Source organism: Danio rerio, chromosome 15, assembly GCF_049306965.1.
Source record: "Danio rerio strain Tuebingen ecotype United States chromosome 15, GRCz12tu, whole genome shotgun sequence".
Classification (NCBI taxonomy): Eukaryota; Metazoa; Chordata; class Actinopteri; order Cypriniformes; family Danionidae; genus Danio; species Danio rerio.
The window spans coordinates 45,175,335-45,192,500 of NC_133190.1; the positions used below are offsets into that span (position 1 = coordinate 45,175,335).

Consider the following 17,166-nt stretch of genomic DNA (forward strand, 5'->3'; position numbering starts at 1 on the left):
TCAATTAGTCTACAAATAAATACTTTTGTTTGTTAAGCGCAAATATTCGTTTCAAAACTATTTCTAAATTCAGTTCTAATTTCCAGCAAACGAATAAATGAACAATAATAATGAAGTGTGCTTAAAAACCTGAGTTATATCCTAAAACACATGCTGTGCCCCATATGGTCTAAAACCTGACAGGTGGACAAATCTAAGCTTGTTTTTAATAAAACAAATATAAATATGGATATAATAAATAATACTGCTAATAATAATAACATTATACAAAAGCAAATTGTAAAAGCAGTGGTTTTTCATATTTATATAGGCTAGAAAATAATATGTTTTGTAATATTTTAATCCTTTATATTTATATCCTATATCTATTCTTATTATATCCTATATATATCCTTAATATTTAATTTTTTTCATATGTAAAGATATTTGCCTATTGCTCTCTTGTGCGTATTAAGCAGTGTGTAAGCGAGGCACAACTCTGCGCTGGAGTTTAGACCGGGTTTGTTTTGGTCTAATGAAAAATCTATTATAGTTTCTCAAAATAGCAACGCGCCAGCAGTCCGCCTCAGAACGCCTTCCTTTTTAGAACAGAACGCCTATGGGCGCACATATGAGCGCTAATGCATTTGCTATTTAAACAGCGTAGTGCAACCCCTCAAAACAACTTTTGCGCCAAGCTGAAACTAGCAAAAGACTTTTGCGCCGCGCCTTGCGCCACACTGCGCCGGGTGTATGATAGGGCCCTTAATTTTTAACAGCCAGCCAGCCCAAGTGCTTCCAGTGAATTGTCTTTCCATAACAAAACAACCATGTTTAAAGGGCCATGAAACCCCCCACTTTCGGTTCAAGTCTACTACAGAATTTTTTCAAAAAAATGCATGAGAATGGCCTTGGAGCTCTGCGAGCAGATGCAGGAGTGGGCGTGGCCAGCAGAGCAGGGGAGAAGGAGGGGAGTGAACAACTGTTGTAAGTTGGCTTACAAAATGAGACACAAACTGTGAGGAGACGCATGATTTTAAAGTTTACAGAGTTAAAATGCAAAGAAATAAACAGTAATTTAATGCCCTGCTACATTTGTTATTCGTAATTTCATATAAACATAACCACAATTTATATCATTATAAAGATGATCGTGTTCATATAAACACAATAAATGAGAACTTCTCCATCAATCCCCAGGTCTGAATGCAGACTCAGTGCAGCAGGTCTCTTGCCCTGCCTATTTCAACCATTAGCCCTGCTGCTGGTAATCTGGAGGATTTAGGCGATCACAGCAGCAGGGAGATGTGTCTAAATGTGTCTAATTACGCTTGAACAACTAAATGAATGCTGAAGTCTATTTACCTGATTGTGTTTTAATTACATTACAACATTGATGCTGTAAAAAACCCTAAACAATAAAATTGAAAATAGTCACATAAACCTTTCACCAGAAGTTTATCGTCGAGTGGAAAACGCTAGCTGTGCATATAGACCACAAAATTAGCTCACAGTTTCTTCCTCTCTGAATCAAACAGTACAAATATAAATTCTTTCATCGAGAAGCAGGAGATTTTTAAAGCATACAGAGAGTTTTACATTCAGAGAGTGACTTCAGTCTTCAGAGGATTGAATATCAGCTTGAAGGTCAGCGCTGTATTAAACGCGCATGTTGTATTCCTCAAAGCGTCCCTGTGAGGGGTTTTAAAGAGTGCAGGCCGTATCCTTGTTTTACATTTTTTTATCATGGGCTAGACTTCTAGTTTAAGTAACTTCTAATAAAAACTGCTATAAATCATTTTAGATAATAAGATTGTGCTACAAAAATACCCATATACTCCTTGCATACATGGTTTTAGTTGTTTCTGTAGAATTGACTTTTACAACACCCATAAAACCAATGAATTATCTGCAAAGTCATCATTTTGCTCTATAAACTATAGCAAAAATTCAAAAACAAGACTAACATCCTATGCTAGGGCAGCACGGTGGCTCAGTGGTTAGCTCTGTTGCCTCACAGCAAAAAGGTTGCTTGTTCATTTCCCGGCTAGGCTAATTGTCATTCCTGTGATGAGTTTGCATTTGCTCCCCGTGTTGGCATGGGTTTGCTCTAGGTGCTCCGGTTTTCCCCACAAGTCCAAAGACATGCGCTATAGGGAAATTAGATGAACTAAATGGGCTGTAGTGCATGAGTGTGTGTGAATGCGATGGTGTATTGGTCGGACCCCCTAGTCTTTCGAGATTTAGCCATCCCTGAATCCAACGCAAAATCAACAAGTTTTTTTGCGATCCTTCTAACTTATTCATTAACCCAAAATAATCGCAAAAAACGTAAATAATCTCATAAAACATGCAATTCCAAACCATATAATCTAATTAAATTTATTTCAGCTGCCAATTCATTCTTTTACATGGCTTATAGACGTTGCATACGCAGCGCACGTGATGTATTGAGTGTCTCTCGATAAATGACGTCTCACCTGCGCCCTCACAAAATCACTGCATTACATGGAACTGGGTGTAAATTGTTTTGCAACCTGTGCAGTGAGCAGACGCGGATGAAGCATCAAGTGTGAGGGATTTACATGCGTCAATACAAAGATGCGAATAGACATCCTGTGTCGCAAATCGAGCCAATAACACGGCGCGAATTGGGCGTTTTGTGCGTTTGACGTACTTCAGACTGCAAAAAAGTGAGAGCAAACATCTAACAAACGGAGCAATGGAGCATACAGAAAAGCAAGCAGCTTACATTGACGGAGGTTGATTCAAGGATGACCGGCGCTGGACGTGACCAAATTGAAGGACATTATTTGTGCTTTATAAATATGGCTGGTAACTTATTATGATGTGTGTCAGCTGTATGCATGCTGTAATTTTGCTTAACTCCTTCCCTGGTGCTGACTAGAGAAAACGCTTCCCTGCCATTGACGAGTTTTACGGCAATCCGTGTTTTGGATATATTACGGTAGGGAAGCACTAACGCATGTCCTGAGTGAAGGAACATGATGTCAGATCATCCAGGAGTGAAATCTGAGAAAGAGAAAATAAGAAAATAAGATTGTGGATAAAAATAAGTTATACAACCCTCTTTTGGATTAATCCCTTCCGTTTTAGATCTGTTTTAGATCTCGTCTTGACAAGAGGCCAAAATAAAGAAGCTTTATTTTTATGATTTGGTCATTATCATTACGTCAGATTGCACACCTAACATAGTAGGTTACCCCACCAAATATGGTAAATAAGATAAGTATATATATATATATATATATATATATATATATATATATATATATATATATATATATATATATATATATATATATATATATATATATATATATACACACACACACACACACACACACACACATACAGACACACACATATTTTTATCTTTTTATACACACACACACACACACATTTTTATCTTTTTATACATATACACACACACACACACATTTTTATCTTTTTATATACACACACACACACACATTTTTATCTTTATATATATATATATATATATATATATATTTATATATATATATATATATATATATATATATATATATATATATATATATATATATATATATATATATTAAATTGCAAAACTGTCTGCGAATTATCACCACAAAATAATAATTTTGCTAAAACTAACACAAAAATTATCTAGGGGGTCTGATTGGTGTTTCTCAATAATGAGTTTGTTTGTTTGTTTGTTTGTTTGTTTGTTTGTATACTTTATTGTCCCTCAAGGGGAAATCTTCTGTAGACCCACAGAGCACTTCAGCAAGTTCTGACACAATAAAAAATTATAAAATAAGCAACCCTGCAAAGGGATTACATACAATTAAAACGTAATTTAGACTATCGATTAGTTTTCAACAGTCTGATTGACACTGGGTTAAAAGAGTTCTTAAATCGGTTCTGTATCGTCTACCGGAAGGTAAAAGATCATAAAATGGGAAGAGAACATGGGATGGATTGTTTAAAATTCTTTTCGCTTTATTTAACGTGCATTGCGAGCAAAGTGTTTGAATATTAGTAAAGGTTTCTGATCCTATTAGTCTCATAGCAATTCTGATAATAATAATAAATTTTAATTTTAGATTTACAGAAAGATTGCCCTACTATGTAGATAGACCATACCTGATGACACTCTCAGATACAGCCTGATAAAATAAGGAGATGATTTTCTTGTCAACAACGTAGAACCCTAACCTTCGTAGAAAATAGAGTCTTTGGTGAAGCTTTACACAAATCCAATTTACGTGAGTGTCCCATGTTAGAGACCTACCTACGGTTGAAGTCAGAATTATTAGCCCCCCTTTGAATTTATTTTTCTTTTTTAAATATTTCCCAAATTATGTTTAACAGAGCAAGGAAATTTTCACAGTATGTCTGATAATATTTTTTTCTTCTGGAGAAAGTCTTATTTGTTTTATTTCGGCTAGAATATAAGCAGTTTTTAAATTTTTTTAAAAACATTTTAAGGTCAAAATTATTTGCCCCTTTAAGCTAATTCGTTTTCCGATAGTCTACTGAACAAACCATCATTATACAACAACTAGCCTAATTACCCTAACCTGCCTAGTTAACCTAATTAACCTAGTTAAGCCTTTAAATGTCACTTTAAGCTGTATAGAAGTGTCTTGAAAAATATCAAGTCAAATATTATTTACTGTCATCATGACAAAGATAAAATAAATCAGTAATTAGAGATGAGTTATTAAAACTATTATGTTCAGAAATGTGCTGAACAAATCTGCTCTCCCTTAAACAGAAATAAAAAAAAACAGGGCGGCTAATATTTCAGGGGGGCTAATAATTCTGACTTCAACTGTATGTAAATTCTCAAATACTTGTATGACTGTATCTTGTTGATTTCTTGACTATGTACAAACACTGGTAAATGCTCGACAACACACTTGGGATCAAAGATTATTTCCTTTGTTTTTTTATTTTTTTGTATTAACCTTCGTATCACACAACTTAACAAATGTAATGCGGCTGGAAAGGGATCAGCTGCATAAAGTATATGCTGGAAAAGTTGGTGGATCATTCCACTGTGTTGACCTCTGATAAATCAGAGACTAAGCCGAAGGAAAATGAATAAATGATATCCTATGCTAATGAGGGAGAGATGGTCACTAATGGGCGGGGCTTCACCCCTCTGATGACATGTACAAAGGGAGCGTGTCAATCAAAGTGTTTCTGCAGACTGTTTCTATCAAGTGTGATTATAGCAAATAGAATCAAAACATTTTTACCATTAGAAGCTGCTTATGTTCACTCACTGTTGCCACTCAACTGGTTTAAAACCTCTTATAAAAGTGATTTTGCAAAATAGGCCTACTTTAAGTGTGAAATGACATCTTAATGCACTCAGTTTTTATAAAACACTTCACCGATTGTTTACAGTTTAACGACATTTACTCCCATAAATTCAAAGCATTATGAGCCATAGCAAAAAACATTTTCCTCTCTCTCATATGAGCGTTTGGAGCTTTTTAGCGTGTGATTCCTGTCCATCTGGAGCACTAAGATGAAGACACAGCCCAGTGACATGTCTTCACCCATTTAACACGTGTCTCTTTCATCTCTCTTTGCAGGCTCACCAACTGGACGCCACTAAACACTACGTGCGCCTTAAGTTCCTCATTGAGAACCAAGTGCAGTTCTACATCCCCAAACCAGAGGAGGATATTTACGATCTGGTAGGTTTTTGGTTAAAGTGGCTCTCCCTCCCGCTGGTTGGATGCGCTCGCATTACTTTCATCCTGCTGGGACATCACACTTCATCCAAACACCTTTTCTCTTCCTCTCTTTCTCCTCGTAATAACAGAATCTTCTGTGAGGCACAAAAGAAAAAGTTGTGCTCGTGCCATTATTAGGGGTGCAAGATATTTATCGTCTATGATAATATAGTGATGATTGTGTTAACATTGTATTGGCTGACTTTATGTGCACATGTGTAAGTGTGATATAAAGAGATAGATTTATAAAACTGTTTTGCCTTTTTTGTTTTGCCAAATTAACTACAAAATACCTACAAAGGCAAAGCAGAACATTGTGCATCTCATTTCAATATTGCTGTGTTTTCTCACTGAATGAGTGAATTGAATCATTTTGAGTGAATTGAGTCAGTCAACGATTCATTCATAAAGTCACTTGCTTTGTTTCTCAGCATTTAGGGAATCACTCATTCAAATGATTTATTCTAAATGAATGAATCATTCAGGCAGTGATCCATTTATAAATCTTGCTTTGCTTCTAAGCATTTAAGATTAAATTGTTTGAATCAGTGATATATTGAATTATTAATTCAAATGATTCGTTCTAAATGCATGTCTCTTGCTTTGCTTCTTAGCATTTAGAATCGATTGTTTGAACGAAAGAGTCAGTAAAGCACTCATTCAATTGATTAATTCTAAATGGATGAATCTTTCAGTCAGTGATCCATTCTTAAAGACAGTCACTTGCCTTGTGTCTTAGACGTTTAGAATGAATCATTTAAATTAATGATTCATTAAATCAGTCATTCAAATGATTCATTCAAAATGGATGAATCATTAAGTCAGTGATCCATTTATAAATACAGTAGCTTGCTTTGCTTTTTAGCATTTAAGATTAAATTGTTTGAATAAACAATTTAGTGAATCACTCATTCAGATGATTCATTATAAATAGATAAATCATTCAGTCAGTGATACATTTATAAAGACACTCGCTTGATTTGTTTCTAAACATTTAAGAAAGAATCAATTGAAAGTATGATTTAGGGATTTAATGATTCAGTAAATCACTCATTCAAATGATTTATTCTAAATGGATTAATCATTAAGTTAGTGATCTATTTATAAAGACATTAGCTTGCTTTGCATTTTAGTTTTAGGGCAGGAATCATGTAAATGAACGATTCAGTGATCACTCATTCAAATGGTTCATTCTATATAGATGAATCATTTAGTCAGTGATCCATCCATAAAGACAGTCGCTTGCTTTGTTCCTAAGCATTTAAGAATTCATTGATTTGATAAACAATTCAGTGAATCACTCTTTAAATTGATTCATTCTTAATGGATGAATCAATCAGTCAGTGACTCATTTTAAAGACAGTTGCTTGATATGCTTTTCAGCAATTAAGAATGAATTGTTTGCGTTAATGATTCAGTGAATCACTTGTTCAAATTCTTAATTTTAAATGGATTAATTATTCCATCAGTAACCCATTAACGGAGACAGCCACTTGCTTTCTCGGCCATTAAGAATGAATCATTTGAATGAATGATTCAGTGAATAATTCTAAATGGATAAATCATATAATCAGTGATTCATTTATAAAGACAGTCGCTTGCTTTGTTTCTCAGCGGCTGTTTCTCAATATGCGTTCTTCAGCGGTCTTGCGTCCTTGTGTTCTCGTGCAACGTCATCATCAGCTGCCTAAGTTCAGTTCCAATACTCAAGACCGCAAGTACGGAGGACGCGTGAAACTTCCCGGATGTGTTCTTGATATCGAGGACGCACTGATGCTGACTTGAGCACCGAACTTGCTCTGGAAGCCCCAGAAGTCATTGCGACTGGGGGTGGGAAGCGCAGCATTTTATTTAGATTTATTATTAAAGATTCAGAGATATCACTTATTTACCTCAGGAGTTTCCCTAAATGAAACGGTGCAAGTAAACATTAACATGAACATCTTAATAAAGGAATAAACACGTTAAGAGTTGTTTGTTTGCTGAAATTCGTATTAAAATCTGTTTTATTTATATTGTGCAGAGTATATTTCTAATGTTTTTATGCAAAATATATATTTTGAAGAGGGGGGAAACAATAAATCATTGTTTGACTGCTGTAATGTTTAAATAATTTCCATTTAAAACGCGTGAAGGTCACATGACCATCAGGAAGAACGCAGCATCCCATTTCTCAAAGGACGCGTTCTCTGTCCTCGCGGTCTCCTGAGTTCGTTCTTCCGAGGACACTTGGCAAGACCGGTCTCCACAAGAACGCAAGTCCGTTCTCTGCGTTCTTGGAATTGAGAAACAGCCAGCATTTAAGGATGAATTGTTTGATTGAACAATGAAGTGAATCACTCATTTAAATGATTCATTCTAAATAGATGAATCATTCAGTCAGCGATCCATGTATAAATATAGTTGATTGCTTTCTTTCTCAGCCATTTGACTCACTTGAATGAATAATTCAATAAATCACTCATATAAAAAATTTCATTCTAAATCGATGAATCATTCAGTAAAGGATTAATTCATAAAGTCAGTCACTTGCTTTTTTGTCAGCATTTCAGAATAGTTTGAGTGAATCATGATTCAGTGAATCACTTGTGCAAATTATTATTTCTAACAGGACGAATCATTCCGTCAGTGATCCATTCATGAATACAGTCACTTCCTTTGTTTCTCAGATATTTAGAATGAATAATTGAACAAATGATTCAGTGAATCACTTTTTCAGATGATTCATTTTTAAATGGATCAATCATTTAGTCAATGATCCTTTCATAAAGACAGTCACTTGATTTTTTTCTCAGCCATTAAGAATAAATAATTTGAACAAATGAATCAGTGAATCACTCATTAATACAGAGACTTGCCTTCACCTACTGGCAGTTTTTGTGTAGTTTATGTATTCATAACAGGCCTAAACAATTCAAGACCCGCACAGAAACACATTCAGCAAAATATGGTTTAATCATTATTATTAAATAAAACTAAAATACTGAGATATGTGATTTTGATCTATATAGCTAAGCCTAAAAGCATTTTCCTTTTCTTTTAACTGGAAAACAGCCACGCTGTGATCAAACGAATGCTTTGTTTTGAAGCTTTACTCTACATCCATCATTCTTAGCAGTTGTGCAGCCGTCTTCATTTATAATGTTTTGTGTGTCCGGGTCAGACATGATCGATAATAAAGAAACATACAGGAAAATGCCACCTGTATTTCCTCACCCTCGCCCTTTCACACCATCCCGTGTGTGTGAAATGTGAGATATCAGAGTTGTGTTGAGAGGAATATTAATGAAGAATGTTTTTCATTACAGCTGTATAAGGAAATCGAGCTGTGCTGTAAGATCAGGAAGGTGATCCAATTTGATCGGGATGAATCCTGCATGATCGGCTATGGTGAGAAATTATCATGTCTTCATCATGTCTGTTTTATAGCCTACATATGGTTTATTGGCTAATGCATATGTTTTATATGCTGTGTTGGCTGTAAATATTAAATGTATAAGCATGATGTCAGCTTAGGGTCATTTCCCCCCATATTCCTTTATTTAAATGTTTATATATAATGCCATGGATTGTAGTTTTGAGAAATATGCTGCTCACTTATGTCAGTCTCTTTCATTGTTTAGAAAAACCGTCACAAAGCTGTCACGTTTCTAAAATCAATTTTAGGCCACAAATATAAAAGAAATTGGGGGAGGGACTAATATAATTATATATAATATAATTATATATATATATATATATATATATATATATATATATATATATATATATATATATATATATATATATATATATATATATATAAATAAATATATATATATATATATATATATATATATATATATATATATATATATATATATATATACATATTTTTTATATATATATAATTTTTATTTATTAAATGTTAGTTTAGTTAATTTCAAACTCTTAAAGTATTTTATTTTATTTACTAAGAATAATATTGTTAACAGATACACGCATTTTATAAGTTTATAATTTATACATTAAGCTGTAAAAGCTGATTTTATTGCTTTACATTAATTTATTTAGTTTGTTTATTATCAGTAATTACATTTATTTTATTAATGTATTATTGAATTACTGAAGAAGGTTGCTGGTTCAAGTCCTGGCTGGGCCACTTGTGTGTTAATAGTTTATACATTAAGTTGTATAAGCTGATTTTATTACTCTTATTTATTCGTTATTTACTATATACAGCGCGGGCGCTCACGATTCGGATTCTTGCAAACAAAAACTGCACAAATATGTACCTCCCGGGACGTATTTCGCTGTCTCCAGAAACATCCACGGGGCTACATTTTCAGAATGAGCCTGGGTAGTCTTTTATAATTGAACTGACATGCGGCTGTGGTGATGAATTACATAGCGATTTTATTGTTTCTATTACAAACTAGTACTGTTTTAAAAACGATTTAAACTTGTAAAACTCATTGTTGAGGTGCAGATGATCACAGAAAGCTGAACAGATCTTTTGATCCTGGTTGCTTTCTGCACGCCCTGTCTTGTTGATATGATTGCATGTGTTACTACTAGGACATGTTACTACACGTCTGTCAATCAAATTAGTGGGTGGGGATACCAAACTCCTACGTCACGTTGCAGTCGGCCTCAAAATGGGAGGGATTTGGATCCTATTTTAATGTCAGGAAATAAAAAAAGAGACTTATTTGGCTCTATTTTGATGGTCCATGCGCAGAGCGCAAAACGCAGGGCGCAAACGCTTTCAGGGCAGAACGCATTTTTGCTAATTTAAGGACGGGAAAATCCGTTTTGCGCCGTGGCGCATGGTCTAAAAGGGTTGAGTTTATTTTATTAATGAGCTATAGGTGTGTTTTGAGAATAAACCAATTACAGTCTCATCTCCCTTTCCCTTTAAGACCCAGCTGCGTTGCGCCATAAGCGCATTCGCTATTTACAGGACGCAAAGTAAGTCTAAGTGGAAAAACTGAGCATTTCACAAGCAAACAGTAAACAGTTAACAGATTTTTAACAGAAAACAGTTAAACAGAGCATCTACTGCGTGAGAATGAGAGATAATGGATCTACTTTCGCTCTTGGATAGGGAACCTTTATGCACAGACATCAATTAGTCTATAAATAAATACTTTTGTTTGTTAAGCGCAAATATTCGTTTCAAAACTATTTCTAAATTCACTTCTAATTTCCAGCAAACGAATAAATGAACAATAATAATGAAGTGTGCTTAAAAACCTGAGTTATATCCTAAAACACACGATTTGCCCCATATGGTCTAAAACCTGACAGGTGGGCAAATCTAAGCTTGTTTTTAATAAAACAAATATAAATATGGATATAATAAATAATACTGCTAATAATAATAACATTATACAAAGGCAAATTGTTATGAATGAACTAAAAAAGCCTCCCGAGATGAAGAAGACATAAAAGCAGTGATTTTTCATATTTATGTAGGCTAGAAAATAATATGTTTTGTAATATTTTAATCCTTTATATTTATATTCTATATCTATTCTTATTATATCCTATATATATCCTTAATATTTAAATTTTTTCATATGTAAAGATGTTTGCCTATTGCTCTCTTGTGCGTATTAAGCAGTGTGTAAGCGAGGCGCAACTCTGCGCCGGAGTTTAGACCGGGTTAGTTTTGGTCTAATAAAAAATCTATTATAGTTTCTCAAAATAGCAACAAGCCAGCAGTTCGCCTCAGAACGCCTCCCTTTTTAGACCAGAACGCCTATGGGCGCACATATGAGCGCTAATGCATTTGCTATTTAAAAAGCGTAGCGCAACGCCTCAAAACGACTCTTGCGCCAAGCTGAAACTAGCAAAAGACTATTGCGCCACACCTTGCGGCACACTGCGCCGGATGTATGATAGGGCTCATTGTGTTTCTATAACCCCAATATGACTGTGGACACACTATACCTGCACACAGTTATATCCTAACGGCTTACAAAAGATGATTTTCATCATAGGTGCCCTTTGATAAGATATTAGTTAAAAAAAATTATTTCAGATTATACAAATATTTGTGTACAAATGGAAATGGAAATGTTTCACATGTATTCACACGTATTTTTCCAAGGCAGAACAAAAACAAAGCATAAAATGGGGAATAAATGATGTCACATGAATATAAAATGGGGAATAAAATGGTAATTCATTCATTCATTCACTTTCTTGTCGGCTTAGTTCCTTTATTAATCCGGGGTCACCACAGCGGAATGAACCACCAACTTATCCAGCAAGTTTTTTACGCAGCGGATGCCCTTCCAACCGCAACCCATGTCTGGGAAAATAAAATGGTAATAATAGGGAATAAAATGGGGAATAAATGATGTCATAATTAAGCATTTTTGATGATCCTGTCCCTTTAATGATCTGACCTTCTTACTGTAAGGTTGTAGGTTCAAACCCCTCAAGGTTTGATCCCAGATTAAGCTTGATTATGACGTGTGTGCTTATGTGTGTGTTTGACAGGTTTCTCCATCTCTGTGGTGGAGGAGGACGGCGTTCAGCAGCTCTACATCACTGACGTGAGAGCTGGAGGATTAGCCTTCGCTAAAGGTTCATTAGCTCCTAATTACATTCTCTTTCTGTTTCACCCCGTCTCCTGCTTTTCTTCTGTTCTTTTCCCTCTCAGTCCGTTCTGCCACTGCTGTAATTGCTGATATCTGCGCTGTGCTCCTGGTGTTATGTAACATGTTGTCAGCTCTGTGGGCTTTCTGAGAGCCAGAGATTGCAGATTTACCCTCAGCTCTTCTAAACTCTCCATAATGACAGAAGATAAAGGGAATCAGAGAGATCATTATAGGGGGATTCACTGAAGTGCTGTACCTACATGTGCATTACAGGGAACGTATCATGCAAAACAGCGTTTTTCTGGCTCTTTTGATTTATTTTGTTTGTCTATTTGTATTATAGTAATTTTAGTTTAGCATGTACTTATACTGTAGATGAGTGGTATCAAAAAAATGTGAGACAGTAAATGTACACAACAATAAAAAGAAAATAATAATAATAATAAAAAACAATAATAATAAAATCAAAGGGTTAAAAGTATTTCTAGACAAGCAATAAAATAATCCCAATGTTAAAATGAGTTTATTAAATAAAGATAATAAAAGCGTATGTATAATACATATAATGTTCACAGTACATCTACATTAATAATATAATAAAAGCAAGCTGTCAATAAAATGTACTTAAACTATATATACAGCAGGGAAAATAAGTGTTGAACATGGCACTATTTGTCTCAGAAAACTTATTTAGGTGTCTTTATTTTAGTTTACATACGTAGGTGCCGTTGAGTTGAAATTTTCACCGGATGTTGGTAACAACCAAAGAAATCCATAAGTGCAAATAAAACAAATCTAATTAGATTACAAATTAAATTATGTGTAATAAAATAAAACGATGCAGGGAAAATTATTGAACACACGAAGAAAGGAGGGTGTAAAAAGGCATGGTAAGCCCAGACAGAAGCTGTAAATCTCAAATGATTTCAGAGAAAGAAAAATTAAGCTGTAGAATGGCCCAGCCAATCACCTGAATTGAATCCAATATAGAATTAAAAAAAAGATCAGATTTGATAGACGAGACCCACAGAGCCATCAAGGTTTTTACACTCTGTTGAAGTTGTTGTGAAAAAAAGATTCTGGTCTGCAAAATATATTAAGTTTCTAAGTCAAAGTTTTCAAAACTTAACAAAGTCTGAGATCTCCGGAGTTTTTAGGCAAAGTAGTGTATTGTTACAGCATGAGTAACAACAGAGACAGGTCGTTCGAGTGTCTGATGAGTATAGGCTAGCACACAGTTAGATACATTTCTTTGTTTTATCACTCCACCCAAATTTACACATTAACGCACCTGAATTAGCTTCTCCACTCATGGGATTTCAAATCTCACATGTGCTCCCTCCCCATGGTCAGTTGAGTAATTTCCTAACCACCAATAGAACCTCCCTTTTTTAGGGATCCTCCCCATGACCATTTAAGGTCTTTAATTTCTACTTCAAATGTGGCAAATCAGAAAAAAACAATGCTCAGCAATATATCTAGTTGACTATACCTTGAGCTGTCAACTGTAAGTCTGAAGTTCACGGCCAGTTTTAGGGTCATCATATTTCTGAAGTCATTGCAACTGAGCGTGGGCGCATGTCTGAGTGTGCAGATGTGTATAATCATGAGTCGCACACGAAACAGAACGCAAGTGCCCTTACGATCTTACTTCCATACATCTACTCTCATTGTGGTATTTAATAGACACATAATAATAATACTGAAACCACTCAAATAAGCATATAAATGAGAGCAATAAATTCATCAGAAGTTCATTAAGACACAATGAATTCCCCATCAAGGTCTGTGAAAAACTCACACCTGAGCAATGCATGTGATGTGACTTCACCAAAAAAAAGCCTTTTATACAAAGCATTAAATACATTTCAGTAGTTCAGTACTTTCTCATCTTCATTCATTCATTTTCTTGTCGGCTTAGTCCCTTTATTAATCCGGGGTCGCCACAGCAGAATGAATCGACAGCTTATCCAGCAAGTTTTTACGCAGCGGATGCCCTTCCAGCCGCAACCCATCTCTGGGAAACTTTCTCATCTTGTCATTCCATTTTTATTACACATCATTTTTCAGATTTGTTTGTTTAGTTTTATTTTTATGCTTGTATTGTTTGGGTTTTTACCCAAATCTGGTTCAATTTTTATGTCAACAGCGAATATTACTCCCAGAAAAAAACATGACATGTACAATACTTATTTTTCACCACAGCATATATACAAATTATATACAATTACAATATATAGATATAAATAGGGGGCGAGGCAGTGGCGCAGTAGGTAGTGCTGTCGCCTCACAGCAAGAAGGTCGCTGGTTCGAACCTCGGCTCAGTTGGCGTTTCTGTGTGGAGTTTGCATGTTCTCCCTGCCTTCGCGTGGGTTTTCTCCGGGTGCTCCAGTTTCCCCCAAAGACATCCATACAGGTGAATTGGGTAGGCTAAATTGTCCGAAGTGTGTGAATGTTTCCCAGAGATGGGTTGCGGCTGGAAGGGCATCCGCTGCGTAAAAACTTGCTGGATAAGTTGGCGGTTCATTCCGCTGTGGCGACCCCGGATTAATAAAGGGACTAAGCCGACAAGAAAATGAATGAATGAAGATATAGATAGATAAAAAAACAATAAAAATATAACAAATATTAGAAAAAGATTGATCAAAATAATATATTTTCTAGTGCAATAAATGGGCAATTTGCACACAGACACAATAAGGTTACAGTAACAAATACTATAGAAATAATTTGAAATGTATTTATATTGTGAATTCATTTAATTCTCTTCACAAGCCATGAGCTAATATTACACATGTGCTTAAAGGACAAAAATATTGAATATGGTCACTTTAAATGACCATCATTTCAGGCTTGTGTTTGCATCTAGACACTGTGAGCACACTGAATCAAACCCTCTCTGAGTGATGTCTGGGTGATCGGTGTTGTTTATTGCTGATATTTCACATCGACGAGAAAACTGGGTCAAACCCACAAGCTGAAGGGAAGAGGCAAGACGAATCGAGAAGCTACAGACCTTTTTTTTTTTATTGCATCTATTTATTTTGCTGCCGGCCTTCACTTCAATGAGGACATGCTGTATTATTCATATGAAATATTTCAAAGTGAAACTGAATATTTGTGTAAAGAATGTAAAGCAGAATTAATTACAAAATAGAGTAAAAATAGACTGTTTCATATATGAGAATGAGCTTTTACAATTTATGTAATATTCACTTCATTTCAGTTAGTTGCTACTCAACATTTCTCCCATACAAAATATATCTGATTTATGACCATATACACTCATCGGCCACTTTATTAGGTACAGTGTTGGACCCCTGTTTGCCTTCAGAACTGCTTTAATCTTTCTTGGAATAGATTCAACAAGGTAGTGTAAATATTCCTCAGAGATTTTGTTTCACATTGACATGAAAGCATCACGCAGTTGCTGCAGATTAGTCGGCTGCACATCCATGATGCGAATCTTCTTTTTCACCACATCCAAAAGGTGCTCTATTGGATTGAGCTCTGGTGACTGTGGAGGCCATTTGAGTACAGTGAACTCATTGTTATGTTCAAGAAAGCAGTCTGAGATGATTTACGCTTTATGACATGGTGTGTTAACCTGCTGGAGGTAGCCATCAGAAGATTGAAGATCACTATGGTCATAAAAGGATGGACATGGTTAGCAACAGTACTCAGGTAAGCTGTGGTATGACACGATGCTCAATTGGTACTAATGAGCCCAAAGATTGCCAAGAAAATATCCCCAACACCATTACACCAGCCTAAACTGTTGATACAAGGCAGGATGGATCCATGCTTTCATGTTGTTGATGCCAAATTCTGACCCCACCATCTAAATGTTGCTGCAGAAATCGAGACTCATCAGACCAGGCAACGTTTTTCCAATCTTCTATTGTCCAATTTTGGAGAGCCTGTGTTAATTGTAGTCCCAATTTCCTGTTCTTAGCTGACAGGAGTGGCACCCGGTGTGGTCTTCTGCTGTTTTAGCTCATCCGCCTCAAGGTTGGACGTGTTGTGTGTTCAGAGATGCTCTTCTGCAGTCCTCTGTTGTAACGAGTGCTTATTTAAGTTACTGTTGTCTTTCTATCAGCTGGAACGTGTCTGGCCATTCTTCTCTGACCTTTGGCATCAACAAGCCATTTGCGCCCACAGAACTGCCGCTTACTGGGAATTTTCTCTTTTTCATACCATTCTCTGTAAACCCTAGAAATGGTTGTGCGTGAAAATCCCAGTAGATCAGCAGTTTCTGAAACACTCAGACCAGCTCGTCTGGCACCAACAACAATGCCACGTTCAAAGTCACCTAAATCCCCTTTCTTCCCCATTCTGATGCTCGGTTTGAACTGCAGCAGATCTCCTTGACCATTTCTATATGCCTAAATGCATTCAGTTGCTGGCATGTGATTGACTGATTAGAAATCTGCAATAGCGAGCAGTGGGACAGTTGTACCTAATAAAGTGGCCGGTAAGTGTAAGTTTAATTAATAAAATAAATTTAAATTACAGAACTGAAATTATATAATTTTACTACATTTTAATTTAACTATAATTTTAGTTTTATTTAATAATTTCATCCTAATTTATGTTTAAAATTAAAAATATATATGCATAAATATATTTAAATATATATGCTTATATATATATATATATATATATATATATATATATATATATATATATATATATATATATATATATAAGAGATGGGTGTTTTATGCATTTGTTGTATATTATTTCAGTTTTAAATAACAATACTGTGTGCTGTAAATGTATGTATTTATTGTATCCATCTGCATTTACTATAAATCCAAGTAGAGAAAAAAGATTCA

General features: G+C 35.1%; 1 protein-coding gene across 8 annotated transcripts in view; it reads left to right on the forward strand.

The window, feature by feature from the left end:
* The window catches only part of tiam1b (TIAM Rac1 associated GEF 1b), a 209,110-nt gene that overhangs the window by 118,833 nt on the left and 73,111 nt on the right, over nucleotides 1–17,166 (forward strand). For all 8 annotated transcript variants that reach the window (XR_012391064.1, XR_012391061.1, XR_012391063.1 and 5 more), the window contains 3 exons: nucleotides 5,595–5,699; nucleotides 9,047–9,128; nucleotides 12,228–12,314. Coding sequence is in view for 3 of the 8 variants with exons in the window: in XM_009291943.5 (XP_009290218.1) it covers nucleotides 5,595–5,699; nucleotides 9,047–9,128; nucleotides 12,228–12,314 (274 nt within the window). In the remaining 5 variants the exon portion in view is untranslated. The remainder of the gene's footprint in view (nucleotides 1–5,594; nucleotides 5,700–9,046; nucleotides 9,129–12,227; nucleotides 12,315–17,166) is intronic.